The sequence below is a fragment of the Diceros bicornis genome, chromosome 2, assembly GCF_020826845.1.
Source record: "Diceros bicornis minor isolate mBicDic1 chromosome 2, mDicBic1.mat.cur, whole genome shotgun sequence".
Taxonomy (NCBI): Eukaryota; Metazoa; Chordata; class Mammalia; order Perissodactyla; family Rhinocerotidae; genus Diceros; species Diceros bicornis.
In genome coordinates, this window is record NC_080741.1 from 27,779,894 (window position 1) to 27,793,973 (window position 14,080).

At 39.4% G+C, this 14,080-nt stretch overlaps 1 protein-coding gene across 1 annotated transcript in view; it reads right to left on the reverse strand.

Moving 5' to 3' along the window:
• The window catches only part of LOC131411502 (uncharacterized), a 291,360-nt gene extending 283,899 nt beyond the window's left edge, over nt 1-7,461 (reverse strand). The window contains exons 1-2 of the mRNA XM_058550423.1: nt 7,435-7,461; nt 6,706-7,120 (exon numbers count right to left, since the gene is read on the reverse strand). Of these exons, the coding sequence (XP_058406406.1) occupies nt 6,706-7,120; nt 7,435-7,461 (442 nt within the window). The remainder of the gene's footprint in view (nt 1-6,705; nt 7,121-7,434) is intronic.
• Nucleotides 7,462-14,080: the final 6,619 nt, after the last annotated feature.

The window sequence follows — 14,080 nt, forward strand, 5'->3', positions numbered from 1 at the left end:
GGTTCTTAGAGTAGTTAAAATCAGAGAGAGAAAGTAGACTGGTGGTTTTTAGGGATTAGGGGAAACGGGGATGGGGAGTTATTGTTTAATGGATACAGAGGTTTAGTTTTGCAAGAAGAAAGAGTTCTGGAGATAGATGGTGGTGATGGTTCTACAACTATATGAATGTACTTAAAATCACTGAACTGTACCCTTAAAAATGGTTTAGATGGTAAATTTCATGTTATGTGTATTTTACCACCATTAAAATGTTCAAAAAAGGAAAAGAATAAATAATTAAACAAATATGTCTGTTCACTAAGGTCAGAAAATCAACTAATGCCTTTTAGAAACATATGTACAAAATAAACAAGAATTCCAAAGAAAAGTTCTTAACTTTGCAGTTAAACCAAAAGTCCAAAGAACCAGAACATCTCATTAGTTGATATTTCTAATTAACTACATTATGTGGTTGATGAAATTCTGTTTATCTTTCTAAAAATTCATTTTTTTTTGTTAGATTTGCTCCTGATTCTTCATTTTATTTCAAGGCATGTATAGTGCAACCAGAAGCAACAGAGTTCAAAAGTTGTCTCTTCCTAGCTGTGCACATGTATAGTCCTTGGCTCAGTTCCTTTTCTCTAAAGTGAGTTAAATAGTATTCTTTTGCTCCTAAAATGTTAAGGTTAAACAGAAAGAGCCAACTATACTCAATAAAAGTAATTGTTAAAAGGTAGTCGCTGTCTGGAGTAGTGTTATTATTTATACACTAGACACTACAAGAGTCCAGGGTCTTGCTTTTCTTGTCAACATTGAAATTTCCAACACTAGTGCTCTATAAACACAAAGTAATCACTCATCAAATATTTATTGACTGCATTATGTTCAAGTGAAGTGAAAGAAAATAATTAATTTCCCTGAAGTCTTTCAAAATCTAGTCAAAATTTGAATCTAGTCAAAAAATCTAGTCAAAAGTTGGACATAAGTTAAGACAATGCATTTTAAAAATATATGAAATTTCTGGTCCTTTCTATATTTTCCACAATTTATTTATGTTGGTTCTGCTATCATTTCATACATTCTGCACACTATAAAAATATGAGGGTGAGGATTGTAGTAGGCAAAATAATGTGCACACACATACCCGGTACATCAGATCCTAATCCCTGAAACCTGTAAATCCCTGAAGAGAGTCTTTGCAGAAGTGGTTACATAAAGGATCTTAAAATGAGAGATTACCCTGGATTATCAGGGTAGGCCCTAAACACAATCACAAATATACATAGAAGAGAAAAGCAGAGGGAGGTTAGACTCATAGGAGAAGGCAACGGAAAGACAAAGGGAGAGATTGGAGTGATGCGACCACAAACCAAGGAATACTAACAGCCACCAGAAGCTGCCAGATGCAAGGTACAGATTCTCCCCAGAGCCTCCTGAGGGAGCACAGCCTTGGTGACACCTTCATTTCGGCCCAGAGATACTGATTCCAGACTTCTGACCTCCAGAACTGAGAGGATACATTCTTGTTGTTTTAAGCCCTCGAGTTTGTAGTTATTTGTTTCAGTAGCCATAGGAAACTAACAAATGATGATGATTAAAAATAGCGAACATCTATGGCATAGTCACTTTGTACTAGACGCTATCTGAAGCACTTCACATGTATCATCTGATTAAGTCTTCAATCAACTTATATCATTTATTATCACCATTTTATAGATGAGGACACTGAGGCAAAGAGATGTACAATAAGTTGACTGAATGCTCACAGCTTGCAAGGAACAGAAAAAGGAGGCAAACCTAGGTATTCTAGTTCTTGAGTTCACACTCTTAAATGCTACACCATGTTAAATGACTATTTTGTCTCTAGGAGTTTAATGTCAAATTTTACTATGAATGTAAAATTTGTAATCACCTGAGAACTCAATCCAGTACCTGCAACCTCTATTCTCTAAATTCTAGGTGATCTGGATTAGATTTGGTACACTGAGACTAACTACGAGAAGTTGTTCTCTACAAAATGCAGTTTTAAAATCTAGATTTTTCAGGATGCCTTCTGGAGTTAGATGTGTAATCCTCTGTTCAAGTAAAGCTAAAGTAAAGATACTATAGAAACATTTCATTGATTTTTCTTTCATTTCAGTTAAGGGTAGATGAGAGATTGTTAAAGGAGAAAGAAATCTCTAATAATTTTTAATAATACATTATAAAAATAGCAGTGAATACCTCTTTAGATATAAAAGCAGAACACATGACAAGATCAAGAAAAAATGAAACACAGGATGTCTGTTCCCACGTTATGAGAAACCCTTAAGAAAATCCTCAAATGGACCTCCCTAACACTGCACTGTAATATTTTCTCTTCTCATGGAGACAGACAGGTCTAATGGGTAATCAAGACATGACAAGATCAGTACTGTTTGCTGGGAAATGGGCTACATAACTACATCGAAGAAGAGGAAATACTTTCCTTTACTGCAAATCTCTCACTTAAAAGACCTTTTTAGGAATGCTGCATGCTTGCTTGTTTAGGGAGATATAATTCCATAATAGATCAGGAAGATCTACTCCTTTGTATTCCAAATAAAGCAATAAATTAAACACATGGCTGGATGACACTATAGGCAAAGTAATAAAGTCATTAAGTGGTCTAGAGGTCCCTATCCCATTCTAGAACGGTGTTCTAATATTCTCTACCACTTCATCAGTAGGTTAGAAATAAGATACTCTTTGAAACCCAACCTCAATCTGGGCAAAATATTGAAAGTGGTATAGAATTATCTGGATATGATGAAAATAATATTTAAAATGGGAAGAAGACTTTATGAAGGAATTTGATTTATCTATGTCTCTTGATATTCTTAAATTTCTCTCTCATTGTGGTTTTTTTTTTTTTTTAAAGTTTAAGGTTGGGTTATTCCAGAAAGAGGAGTTATTGCTAATTTTAGCAAGCCCTAGAAGATATAAATTAATATACTTTTAATGTACTGGAATTTTAAAAATAATCTCCAATGTGTTATCCACTTGTTCAAAAGATTAATTACACTAACGAATTTTAGGCGTGGACACTGTGTGAGCTGATCTAAGTTTCCTAAGAGGCTATTTAAGTGCTTGCCTGATTTTCAACCCACAGGCTTTATTTTACTCAAACTCTCACTGTAGAGCCCTTGTCAAAAAACTAAGTGTCATCTACCTTTGAGTTCTAAGCTCTTGAAACATTCAGAATTACAAATCGTTCCCCAATATTAGTTTCTTCAATCTGTGATATCAATGTGATTCAACTTTGTATAGAGTTTAAATCACTTTTCAGAGATCTGGTCATTCAAATAACCAAATACTATCAAATAAACTATTAGTCCTATCATACAAATATGGAACTTAAAAATTTGTAAAACATGGCAGAACATTTGTTCACGTGATTACAAGGTTCACCGATTTACAAGACTCTTATCGTCATAAAATATTTTGCAACTCAACAATTCAAGTTTATAATTAGTTTCAATACTTTGCTACTAAGGTTAAATGTATTAGCCACTATAACAACCTCATTGTCTACTTCCAAAAAAATAAACAAAACCTCTAAGCAAGGTATTCCTATGCTATTTTTATACTTCTGCTAAAACCCTTAAATATTTAGAAATGTATTATTTCCAGTAGGCAAAAGATGTTATTTTTAAGACTTCAACTATATCAAAAGAAAAGATGGGAATTTATATTTCATGCAATGTTAACTTACTACTAGAAAACACAGTTTAACTCTAAAAAGAGAATTCACAGCAATAACCATTAGTTTAATGGGACAGGGAAATGTAGTTTTATTTGAAAACAATAACATACATGGACGTGTAATGAAACATGATAAAATATCTTTAACTTCTCAAAAATTCTCTATTTCCCAAAGCTGCTCCCACATCTGGGATATTAATATCATTAGTGTCCGAATGGATTCATATGCTTTTATTTGATAATTCCATTCACATGCAGGCAAATCAGATCTGTGACATAAAATATATTACTATTCCCAAAAGAAGCATAACTACAGCTTATAAAGAAATATGACAAATGCATCTTATTTGTTGTTCTTGCTCTTAGTTTTAAAACCTCAAAATCTTTACACTGGCACTAACATAACTTATCTGAAGAACTCATGAGTAATACATTCATAAAGTTGGAGATTATAAGAAAATAATGGAAGATATGTACTCAGCTACCAAAGTGTGCACACAATTTGCAATAAGAAATGCAACATCTTAATTAAATTTCAGATAAAATAAGTCCTAAATTAGATGTGAATCTTTTAGCCAGAGTTCTTATTGTAGATGAAACCCTATGTTTCGTTGAATTGCAAACATTTTTCATTATTAAACTTTTGATGCACCTAGTAAATAGCAAATCACAGCAGGGAGTGTAATTATTTTGAAAATACTATTCAAAATAAAAAGGAAATTTTAAAACAAGCTGCTAGTATCTCTTAATAGAAATTCAACATCCTATTAGGATCTGAGCATTAATTACAAGCTGGCTGAAACATGCGAGTGTCCAGGTAGACCTCAGGATAACTCAATACAGTCACACAAATGTGATGCTAGCACCAGATATATTTGATGTCATAAATCACACATTGTTAAGAGAAAGATTATAATACAGTACTATTGATTTACAATAAAGGGCTCTGAGGAAGGAAGGACATCACGGGGAACACCAAGCCCTCAGCATTTAGCCCTCTATAGGGCTGGCAGGCAGAATTACATAAATGCCACACAATTTTCATTTGATTTAAGTCTCAAGGTCCACATTTCTGTTACATTCAACATTTGAAATAGTTGTGGATGAATCAATCTATGATATTGTCACCACCATACTAATTTTTCGTGGGATTTAGAACTGAGAGAGGTCATCCTTCCACTTTTCAAATGAGGCTCAAAGAGGTTGTGTAGTGGTTAATGGAACCGACTTCGGAGTCTAGCAATCTTGAGTTTCAAAACACTAACTCTGGAACTTTTTCAAATTTAACATCTCTAAGGCTCCCTTTCCTTATCCACAAAATGCAGATGGCAAAGATGCTGCTTTCTTGGTGGTGTTGTGCATTTACAGGGGCGGTAAAGCCCTTGACACACTGCTTCGTGTGCAGTGAGTGGGAAACAAATGTTAGATGATGTTTTGTTGTTGTTATTACTTTTATTATTATATGACCCCAAAAGTCCTTCAACCACTTTGTCATAGAGGAAAAATAGTTCAAAAGTCCTAAATTTTGGCTTAGATCTCTTTCTCCTAACACAAAGAGCTTCTAACACTTCACTTTACTTAAATCTAAGATAATATGTTAACTCAAGATATTTGCCCATTCCCCCAGTCTATATTTTAGCTCTATGAATAGAGAGCTCAAGTTAATTTCTGAGGAACATCTGGAAGGAAATGTGAAGAAATTGCAGCAAACTCCAGACATGCTGCACTGCATCAATCTACATAATTTGAAATGACCTATATTTGCCTTTCAAGCCTAGAGACCAGAGTATAGTAACTGAATTACCCAGTACAGGGCAAGGGTGGCATGAAAACCCAGAGGGAGATACACCTTTCCAGTCGATTTCAGGAAACATGGTGAACCAGAATTGGGTGGACACATGAAACACATTTAACAGACCTACTAGCAAATAGCCTCAAGAGAAGACAACGAAATTTCCCCATGGCGTCTCCAGAAATCACCACAGGAATGTCATAGAAAAGCCCCAGCTCCAGGGTCCTTAGTTACACCTACAGAATGTAGGGTGGTCTTGGAAGTCAGTTCAAGGTTCCAGAATTTGGGGATTTTCAAACACCCAGGAAGAACACATCACCTGTTACTTTAACCGCAGCTCAGGCAAAAGCAGACTAAAACAGAGCCTCCAGAAACACGAGATGCGAAGTCTGAATTCTAAGGGAAATTGGGCATTCCACAAGGGGTGACACCACAGTGGGGGCCAATTCTCACCCACAATAAAACTTCTCCCAAAATGCAAGAAGTCCCAAGGTACGCAGACTGTGCTCTCTCTTGCAACTCAGTGCCCCGGACCAGGAAGGCCATCACGTTCAGGAGCGCTGCTCTATCCTTAGCCTCCAGCCCCACCCTAAATGTCAAAATGATTCCCCCAGAAAGTTTGCGACAATTCAATAACTTCTCACGCTGCCCTAAAATCGTATGCATCCCGAAGAGAGATTTTGAAAAGAAAAAAAAAAAGGAAGAAGAAGATGAAGCAGAAAGGAAGAACAAGAAAGGAAAAGACAATCACAAAGCTGGCCCCGCTGTGCTTTCTTATCCCAACAACTTCGTCAGGTTTCCCGAGGAGGGAGAGCGCCCCGCACACACCCAATAGGAGAAGGGCAGCAGGGCGTCTATCCTTGGTGGCCCAGCCCTCGAATCCGACCGGAGCCAGGCTGACCCTGGCATCCCCACCCCTGCCTCCCCTGCCCCTTGGTCCTCGACAGCGCGTGGTGTCCAGAGACCCTCGAGCTCTGCGCTCTCCACTCCGGCCCCCACAACCTAACATCTCGGCTTGGCGCCTCCCAGCAGAAGAGGCAGGGGTGCAGACTGATGGTGTGGGGTACGCGGGAGAGGGAGGTCCCGGGTCTGGATCCTGTAAATGCCCATTCTGTGCGTCTCACAGCCCGCAGGGGCGCGACCCCAGCGCCGTGGGCACCCCAGCCAACTCGACCACCCTAGCCGAGACGTCTCTTCTGCGCTCAACTTACCGTGGCCGGGCTGAGCTTTCGGCGCCCCCTGTAGCTTTTCTCTCCTTCCTCCCACCGAGCCCTTCATCCTTCTGCTGACGGCCGCCCGGCGCCCCGGCCCTGGCATCTGGGAAGAGCAGCCGCCGGGCTGGCTATGCCCGGCCCGGGGGCTCACGGCTGCCCGCCCGCAGCTGCAGCGGTGGTCGCCACGAGGCGGGAGTGGCGGCCGTGGAGAACGGTCCCTGAAGCGCCGCGCGTGCTGTCCCCCAGGCGCGGGCTGGAGGTGGCAGCCAGCGCGCCTCTGCCTCCGCCGCGCCCGCGGAGCTCCGCACGCGTCCCCAGCTCGCGCCAGCCTCAGGTGCACCCGGCTGGGGAGAGGTGCAAGCCGGTGCGGAGGGAGGGGCCGGCCCGGGAGTGCCGGGAAATTGGGAGAGAGCTGAGACGGAAGAAAGAAACCTGGAGGCGAGCAACTAGCTTTAATGCAGGGAGTGGGTCATGGGTGTTAAGGGGAAACGCGAGGAGGCGAAATGCATCCAGAAACTAGAGATGCTGGAAATGAGCTCGAGCGAGCTGCTTCTGGAGGCTCAGGAAAGGGGTTTTGCTTTTGTGCTTAGGTCCTTTATCCTCCTGATTTGGGTACAGTTACCTGACAACACCCCCCCACACCCGCCCCTACACACACACACACACACACACACACACACACACACCACCTGTCTCTCTCTCTTTTTCTAACAGTTAACCTCTAACCTCAGAGTGCAGGTACAAAGCGATCATCTGATGAAGCTACTGCAAATATACAGGGAAGTCCCACCTCCACAAAACCCCGAGTGCTCACCCCGCTTGAGAGACCTATGTCCTACTGAGATTTTTCTTCCCTCGCTTGCTCTCTCTCTCGCTCTCTTTCTCTCTCTCTCTCTCACACACACACACAAGTTACAATACCCTAGGGATGAAAACATCTCTGTTGTCCTATTCTAGGATGTAGAGGGTGTTTCTCAGACTTCATGGGGGGCAGAAATCACCTAGGGATCTTGTTCAAGTTCAGGTGCTGACCCAGAAGGGCTAGAGTGGGGCCTGAGATTCTGCATTTCTAATGGTGTGGCAGAGGCTGCTAGTCCAAGGACCACGTTTTGAGTTGCAAAACGCAAACAAAATAAACACGTTTTCTAACACCAGCTGAGCCACTATTTGTATGATCTGAAATAAGTAGCTAAGGCACTATTTTTCATGGGGATTGGAGATGCTATGGAGGCCAAATAAATCCTAAACACGAACACAGTGCAAAAAGATAAAATACCCTATAGATACAAGTATATCATTATTGTCATTAATAATTACTATTGATAACATCATTAGAAATACTAATGCTGATGAAAGCGTAGAGAGATATTGGTAACTTGCCACTTCATATGTTCTCAAGAGAAGCTCTGAAAAACAGTCAACAGTGACCACCCCACAAACACATCATCATTTAGAAAGAAAATGCTGAATAACAGCCTCTAAGGGGCAGTCTGTTCCTCCTCTGAGCCAGTTGTTGACTCGTGCAGATATGCAGTGCTGTTCCACTGTGTATCATCAAGTTGTTAAACTGCTTGTCAAGCTAATAGATAAAGCAAATCAAGAAGAGCAAATACCAAGAACACAGAAATAAAAAGAGAAATATAGCCAACATATCGAAAGGTGTGTGTTTTGACTTAGCATGACTATCTTACCATTGTTTGATCCTCTCTCTGCGTGCTTTCATCTGATTTAAACACTCATCCTACCATTTCAATTCAGCAAGTGTTAATAAGCCTTACTATGGCAAAGGGCTTTCCTGGAGGTGAAGAGAATCTGACACAGTTCCTGCTCTGGAAGACCACTTTGACAATATTTATACCAATAAACACCGCACTAGACAGCCTATGTCTAGAAGAGAACATCATACACATTATCACAGAGAGCTCAAAAGAACAGCGAGGTCTGGAGAGACTTCATGGAAGGGAGACCATTTGAGATCAACCTTAAAATGTGATATGATTCCATCAGTCAGATGTAGAAAGGAGGGACATTTCAGATAAAAGAGTAAAGGCAGAAAAGTATGGGGAATAGTGGACCCTTTTGCCCAGAACATACAGTGCATGGAAAAAGGTAGAAGAAATGGCTTGAAAGATAGGCAGGTGCTATGATTGCTGGCCTGAGCAGTTTGTACTTTGCTTCAGAAGGGTTGAGCAGGGGAACACTATGATCAGAAATATAGCAAGAAGATTGGTCTGATATAAACAGGTTAATAGGGTGACCTAGAACCAGAAAATAATGGAGCTGTAGAAAGCACTTAAGAGGCAGTGGAAATCGTAGGTAAGGGATCATGAAGGTAGGAACAATGATAACACTTGTGGGAAATGAAATATAGAGATGTTTAAAAGGAGACCTTGCTGAAACATAACTAACAGTATATAGCAATTATGTGGAGGAGAGGGATTTGTTCAAGATCTCTCCAAGATTCTGTGCCTGTAGGTCTAGAAAAATGGTGATACCATTAAGAATTGAGAAGTCAAGAAGGAACTCACAGTTGGTTGGTTTTACGTTTAAGTTTATTTGGGAAAGGCTATCAGATAATGAGTTCTCTTTGGACATTTTTAATCAGAGGATTGAGGGAGATGGACAAGTGGGGAAATTACACAGAAATTCAAGGCTTGCTCGGATGAAATGGGCTCTGGGTTAGAGTTTGTGTTCAGTCTTGTGTTTCAGAGCCCTGGGTATGTATACGGGGTTAAATTGTTGGGAGTATGTGAGGTAGAATAGATAAAGAAACACAAGGGCTTAGGACAGAAGCTTGGTGCTATATGACGTCCCTGTTCCTCAGTATCATCATCTGTAAAATATGGGTACTAGCACCCTCTGCATAAACCAGTTGTGAGGATTAAGTGAGATAATGTACTGTTTCTCATTCATATTTTTTGCACTAACCCATAGGGTGTGAGAGGATAGGAACAGGTGTATCACATTCACTGTTACAGCCCCAACACCAAACTTAGTGTTTGCACATAGTAGGCTTTAAAAGTGTTCATTGGATGAATAAATTAATAATTCTACAGAAAGAAGAAGAGACAGCAAAGCACAACCAAAAAGACGAGAAGAGATGGCTAAGTGGGTTCTATTATTTCAATGTCAGGGAAATCAAGTCAGGGAAAAGTTTTGTTACAGAGATGCACACTGGCAACAGACAGTACAGAGAGATTAGAGGGGAAACATTAACACACATTAGAAAAGCTTTTGGCTTTGTTTTGGAGGAGGATCTGGTTTAGAAGAGCTCATTGATTACATTTGAGAGAATTGTTGCGCTAGAAAGGTTTACTATTATGAGTGGCAAAGGAATCTATGGAAGAATCTTGGATTATTCTTTAAAGAAGTTTGACACTGAACTGAAGATGAAAAAGAGAGATTGGGGGAAAGGATGGTAGCAGAACTGAGGAAAGTTGTTCCTCTTTAGCAAAGGGAAAGTCCAAACGTACTTTGTTGATGGGGTTAAGGGGCCAAAAGTGTGGGAGAGAAGTTCCAGGTGAGAGAAGGGGAGAGGTGATTGAGCAATATATGAAAAAAGAAACAGAACTAGTGAACCAAGAGTGAAAGTAACCAATCTTAGCAGAGAAAAGGGTCACGTCTTCCTTAGAAGCAAGAACAAAGGAGGAGAAACAAGAAGATCAATTGAGACTCTAGAGTGGAAGGGCAGGAAGTGAGAAAGTCTCGCGTTCTCTTGCCCCCGTCTCTCTAGGAAAACAGAGGCGAGGCCTTCTACTGATATCTTGTGGTCAACAAGAAATAGCGTTGTGAACTGGAAAAATGTGGAGAATAGTTGGAAAGTTTTAACAGGGATACCATAGTGAATCCACAAGAGATGGGAAGAAAGATCACCGTGAGCCCACCGGGTATAAACCTGTCCCAGAAGTAAAAAATATACATTTATTATAATAAAGACAGTCAGCATTTTTATTTGTTACTCTCCCAGCAATATTCAAAAACATAAGTACAGGAAAAAATAAAGTGTGCAGTGTGGTTTACTCAAGTTTAGTAATCAACAAAGTAGAAATTATGTGAGATCAAACAAGTGAGAGATTTCATGGAGTAAAACTTGAGAGGATGACTCTCAAATCTTCCAGAACTGGGCTTGGTTTGTCATGCTGTCATCTTCAGTTTCTGAGACATTGTACATTTACTTAACCTCTCTGAGCCTTAGTTTCCTCATCTGTGAAACTGGGATAAGACTATTTACCCTTCAGTCTTAGGCTTTTATAATAAAATAAGATAATATTGGTAAAGCAGTGGTTTTCAAATGAGAGCATTCATCAGAATCACCTGGGGGACTTGTCAAAACACAGTTTGGTGGGCCCCACCCCTAGAGTTACTGATTTACTACATCTCGGATGGGTCTCAGAAATTCGAGTTTCTAACAAGTTTCCCAGTGATAGTGATGCTATTGGTCTGGAGAACCATACTTTGTTAACTCCTGTTGTAAAGCATTTAATATAAGGTCTGGTACATAGCAAGTATTAAATACATGGCAGCTAGTGTTTCCAGTTGATGGTCAATACAGGGATGACAGCTGAAGATAGAGTTCAAACTGCAAAGATTATAAAGGAAACACGAAGATGAGCAATGGACAGTGACTACTGGGGGATATTGAGAATTTGGAGGTCATAAAAATGCAGATCATATTTAGCATAAGGGAAGTTATGGGAAGGATTAGAGATCAGGAGGTTTCGGCCAAGGGAAGAATTCAAGAATTCAGAATCTTGGAGATCAATCTTTGTTCAGCCTAACACTTTCTAAAAGGGTGGTTTATAATAAAATGCCAAGGCCATAACAATAAAATCAGATCATAAAAAGAGAAAATTGGGTCAAGGGAGGATGGTAGAGCTGTCAACAGAGTGGGTCAACTCCTTTGCTGTGACTGAACACAAAGCCAGGCTCTCTGCGTTGAAGCCACCAAAAAGCAGGAGTCAAGTGACGTTACATAACTGTCATTGTCTGAGGTGAAGATTTGTAAATCCCAGTCTCTCATGCTGGAAAAAATTTCCCTACTCTCAAACTTGGAGGAAAATCTTACCCCTGGAGCACTGAATAACTTGGAATCCATGTGGCTTTTTTAAGTAGGAATCTTCAATACAAATCAAGGCATAGTATTATAACATAATGAATAAAAAGCACATCTGGGAGGAGTTAAGAAGATGTGCCCTAGAAATTTAGCTTTCTAGTGATTCAACTTGACTCACTTAGAGACCTCCATGTTCTGAACACCTGTATGTTGTCAAATGCTGTGTAGGTGCTTTATATGGATTGTCTTTAATCCTAGAAAGATCACTCTTTAGAGATGAGAAAATAGGCTCAGAGAGATTCAGTAGTAATTTCTCCAAGATGATACCTGATAAACTCCCATCTCTCTGATTATAAAACATATGCAGTTTCCACTCTAAAGTATTATCTCTAAAAAAGTAAAATAAAATTAATAAACAGTGGTCAGTCCACCCTCCTTTTGTCTTAGTTTGGGTTCTTCAGGAAGCAGACTCTGGAAACATGGAAATTTGTGTGCAAGAAGTTTATTGGGAGAACCCTTGAGATCAAGACCTGTGAGAGAGTAAAGGAATTAGGATTGGTAAAGGGAGAAGTTGAACTTCAACACAGCCTCAACAAAGGCCTCAGCGGATGCCACAGGAGCCCTGGGCTGAATTGGTCCTTCAGAGTTCTCCTGAACTGACAGAGAACCAGGTCTTTGTACCCTCACATCAACAAATCATTCCTAATAATCAGAATTCAGTGCACAGAGAAGCCTGTAGAACTAATCTGCTCAAGTATCTGAATATTTTATCATCACTGCTTTATAGCAACCCCAAGAAGACTATCTCAAATGCAGCAATTATTTTAATAAACATGATTATTGCAAGGCACTGTGATGGGTATTTTGGGGAACACAAATGTGCTTAAATCACATGTTTGATGTCACGCAACTTAAATTTAGAAATAAAATGAATCATACCAAAGTAAATTGCCTGTAAAATGGCTGTAATCATAGTATCTATCTGGTAAGGTGGATCTGAGGATTAAAAAGGCTACCATAAAATAAATGCTATAAAAGTATTTGGATTTTTTCTCTAACTACAATAGGTGGAAATGAAAGGTTTTGCAAAATAAAAATAACAAAGCACAAACAAATATGTAATAAGTTCAGGGTTAAGAAGTTATCACTTTATCTACGAAAATTTAATGGAGAAGAAATTTAGTTGACTCTTCAAGAATGGGTTGGCCTTTGAAAAGCAAAAACAATGATGAGAATAAGAAGTCATTCCAGGGAGAACAAATAGGATGAACAAATGTTAGGGCATGAAGGCTTAGAATTTTTTTGAGGGCCAATAAATGGACCAGTTTGTCAAGAACATAGGTGAAAAGTTGGGGACACTGCTAATGATTTTCAATTTCTGGTTAATTACTATGACTTTATTTAGAAGCAAATGAAGAGTGAAAATTTTGAGCATATTAGAGGTATAAACAAAGTGGTGTTTTGTGAAAATTAACCCATGCACAATTAAAATCGAAATAAATTGGAAGCATAAAATTTTTGTTTCTTGTTCCCGCCTAACACTAACCTATCTTTCTGGAGGATGTTCTCTCTAAGGTAGTGGTTCTCAAAGTCTTGTCACTGGACCAGCAGCATCGGCATCACCTGGGGACTTATTAGAAATGCAGATTCTCAAGATCCACCCCTGACCAACTGAAGCAGAAACTCTGGGTGTGGGTCTCAGCAGTTTTTGTTTTAACAAGCCCTCCAGGTGATTCTGATACACGCTGAAGTTTGAGAATCACTGCTGTAGTGTTTCTATAAACACATTTTTCTCCTGGAGCAAACATCCTTCTGGAATATCCTGAAGCAATTCACTTCTCTAACTCTCTAGAGAGTGTGATTGCTGTCTACTAACATCTTTCCAGACTGTCTCTGACCAAATGAGTCAGCACTGAACTGTGCTATGCTGATCAGATTGTTTTTAAACAGTTTTTCAGAATAAATCTTTAATACAAAGTTTCTTCCTTTTGTTTTGAATGTGGAATGCCTCAGCACCAGTGCGTCTATTCTACTAGAAGTAAGACACCAAAAAAATCCTGAGAAAAAAACCTCACAGAATATCAGAAAGGGCCCACTCGTTGCTATATTTTTCCACGGTAAAAAACAAACAAAATTTAAAAGTCCTTTCCCATTATTAGGAAAACTCTGGAATGGCTAATGAAAATATATATGAAACTACAGCAAAAAAATCAAAATAATTAGAGGTTGGACGTTGAGGAAGAGACTATGGTTGATAGAAAATGGCTCTGAGTACATGTTAAATAAAAAAGATCAATGTAATGGCCAAATACAGAACAT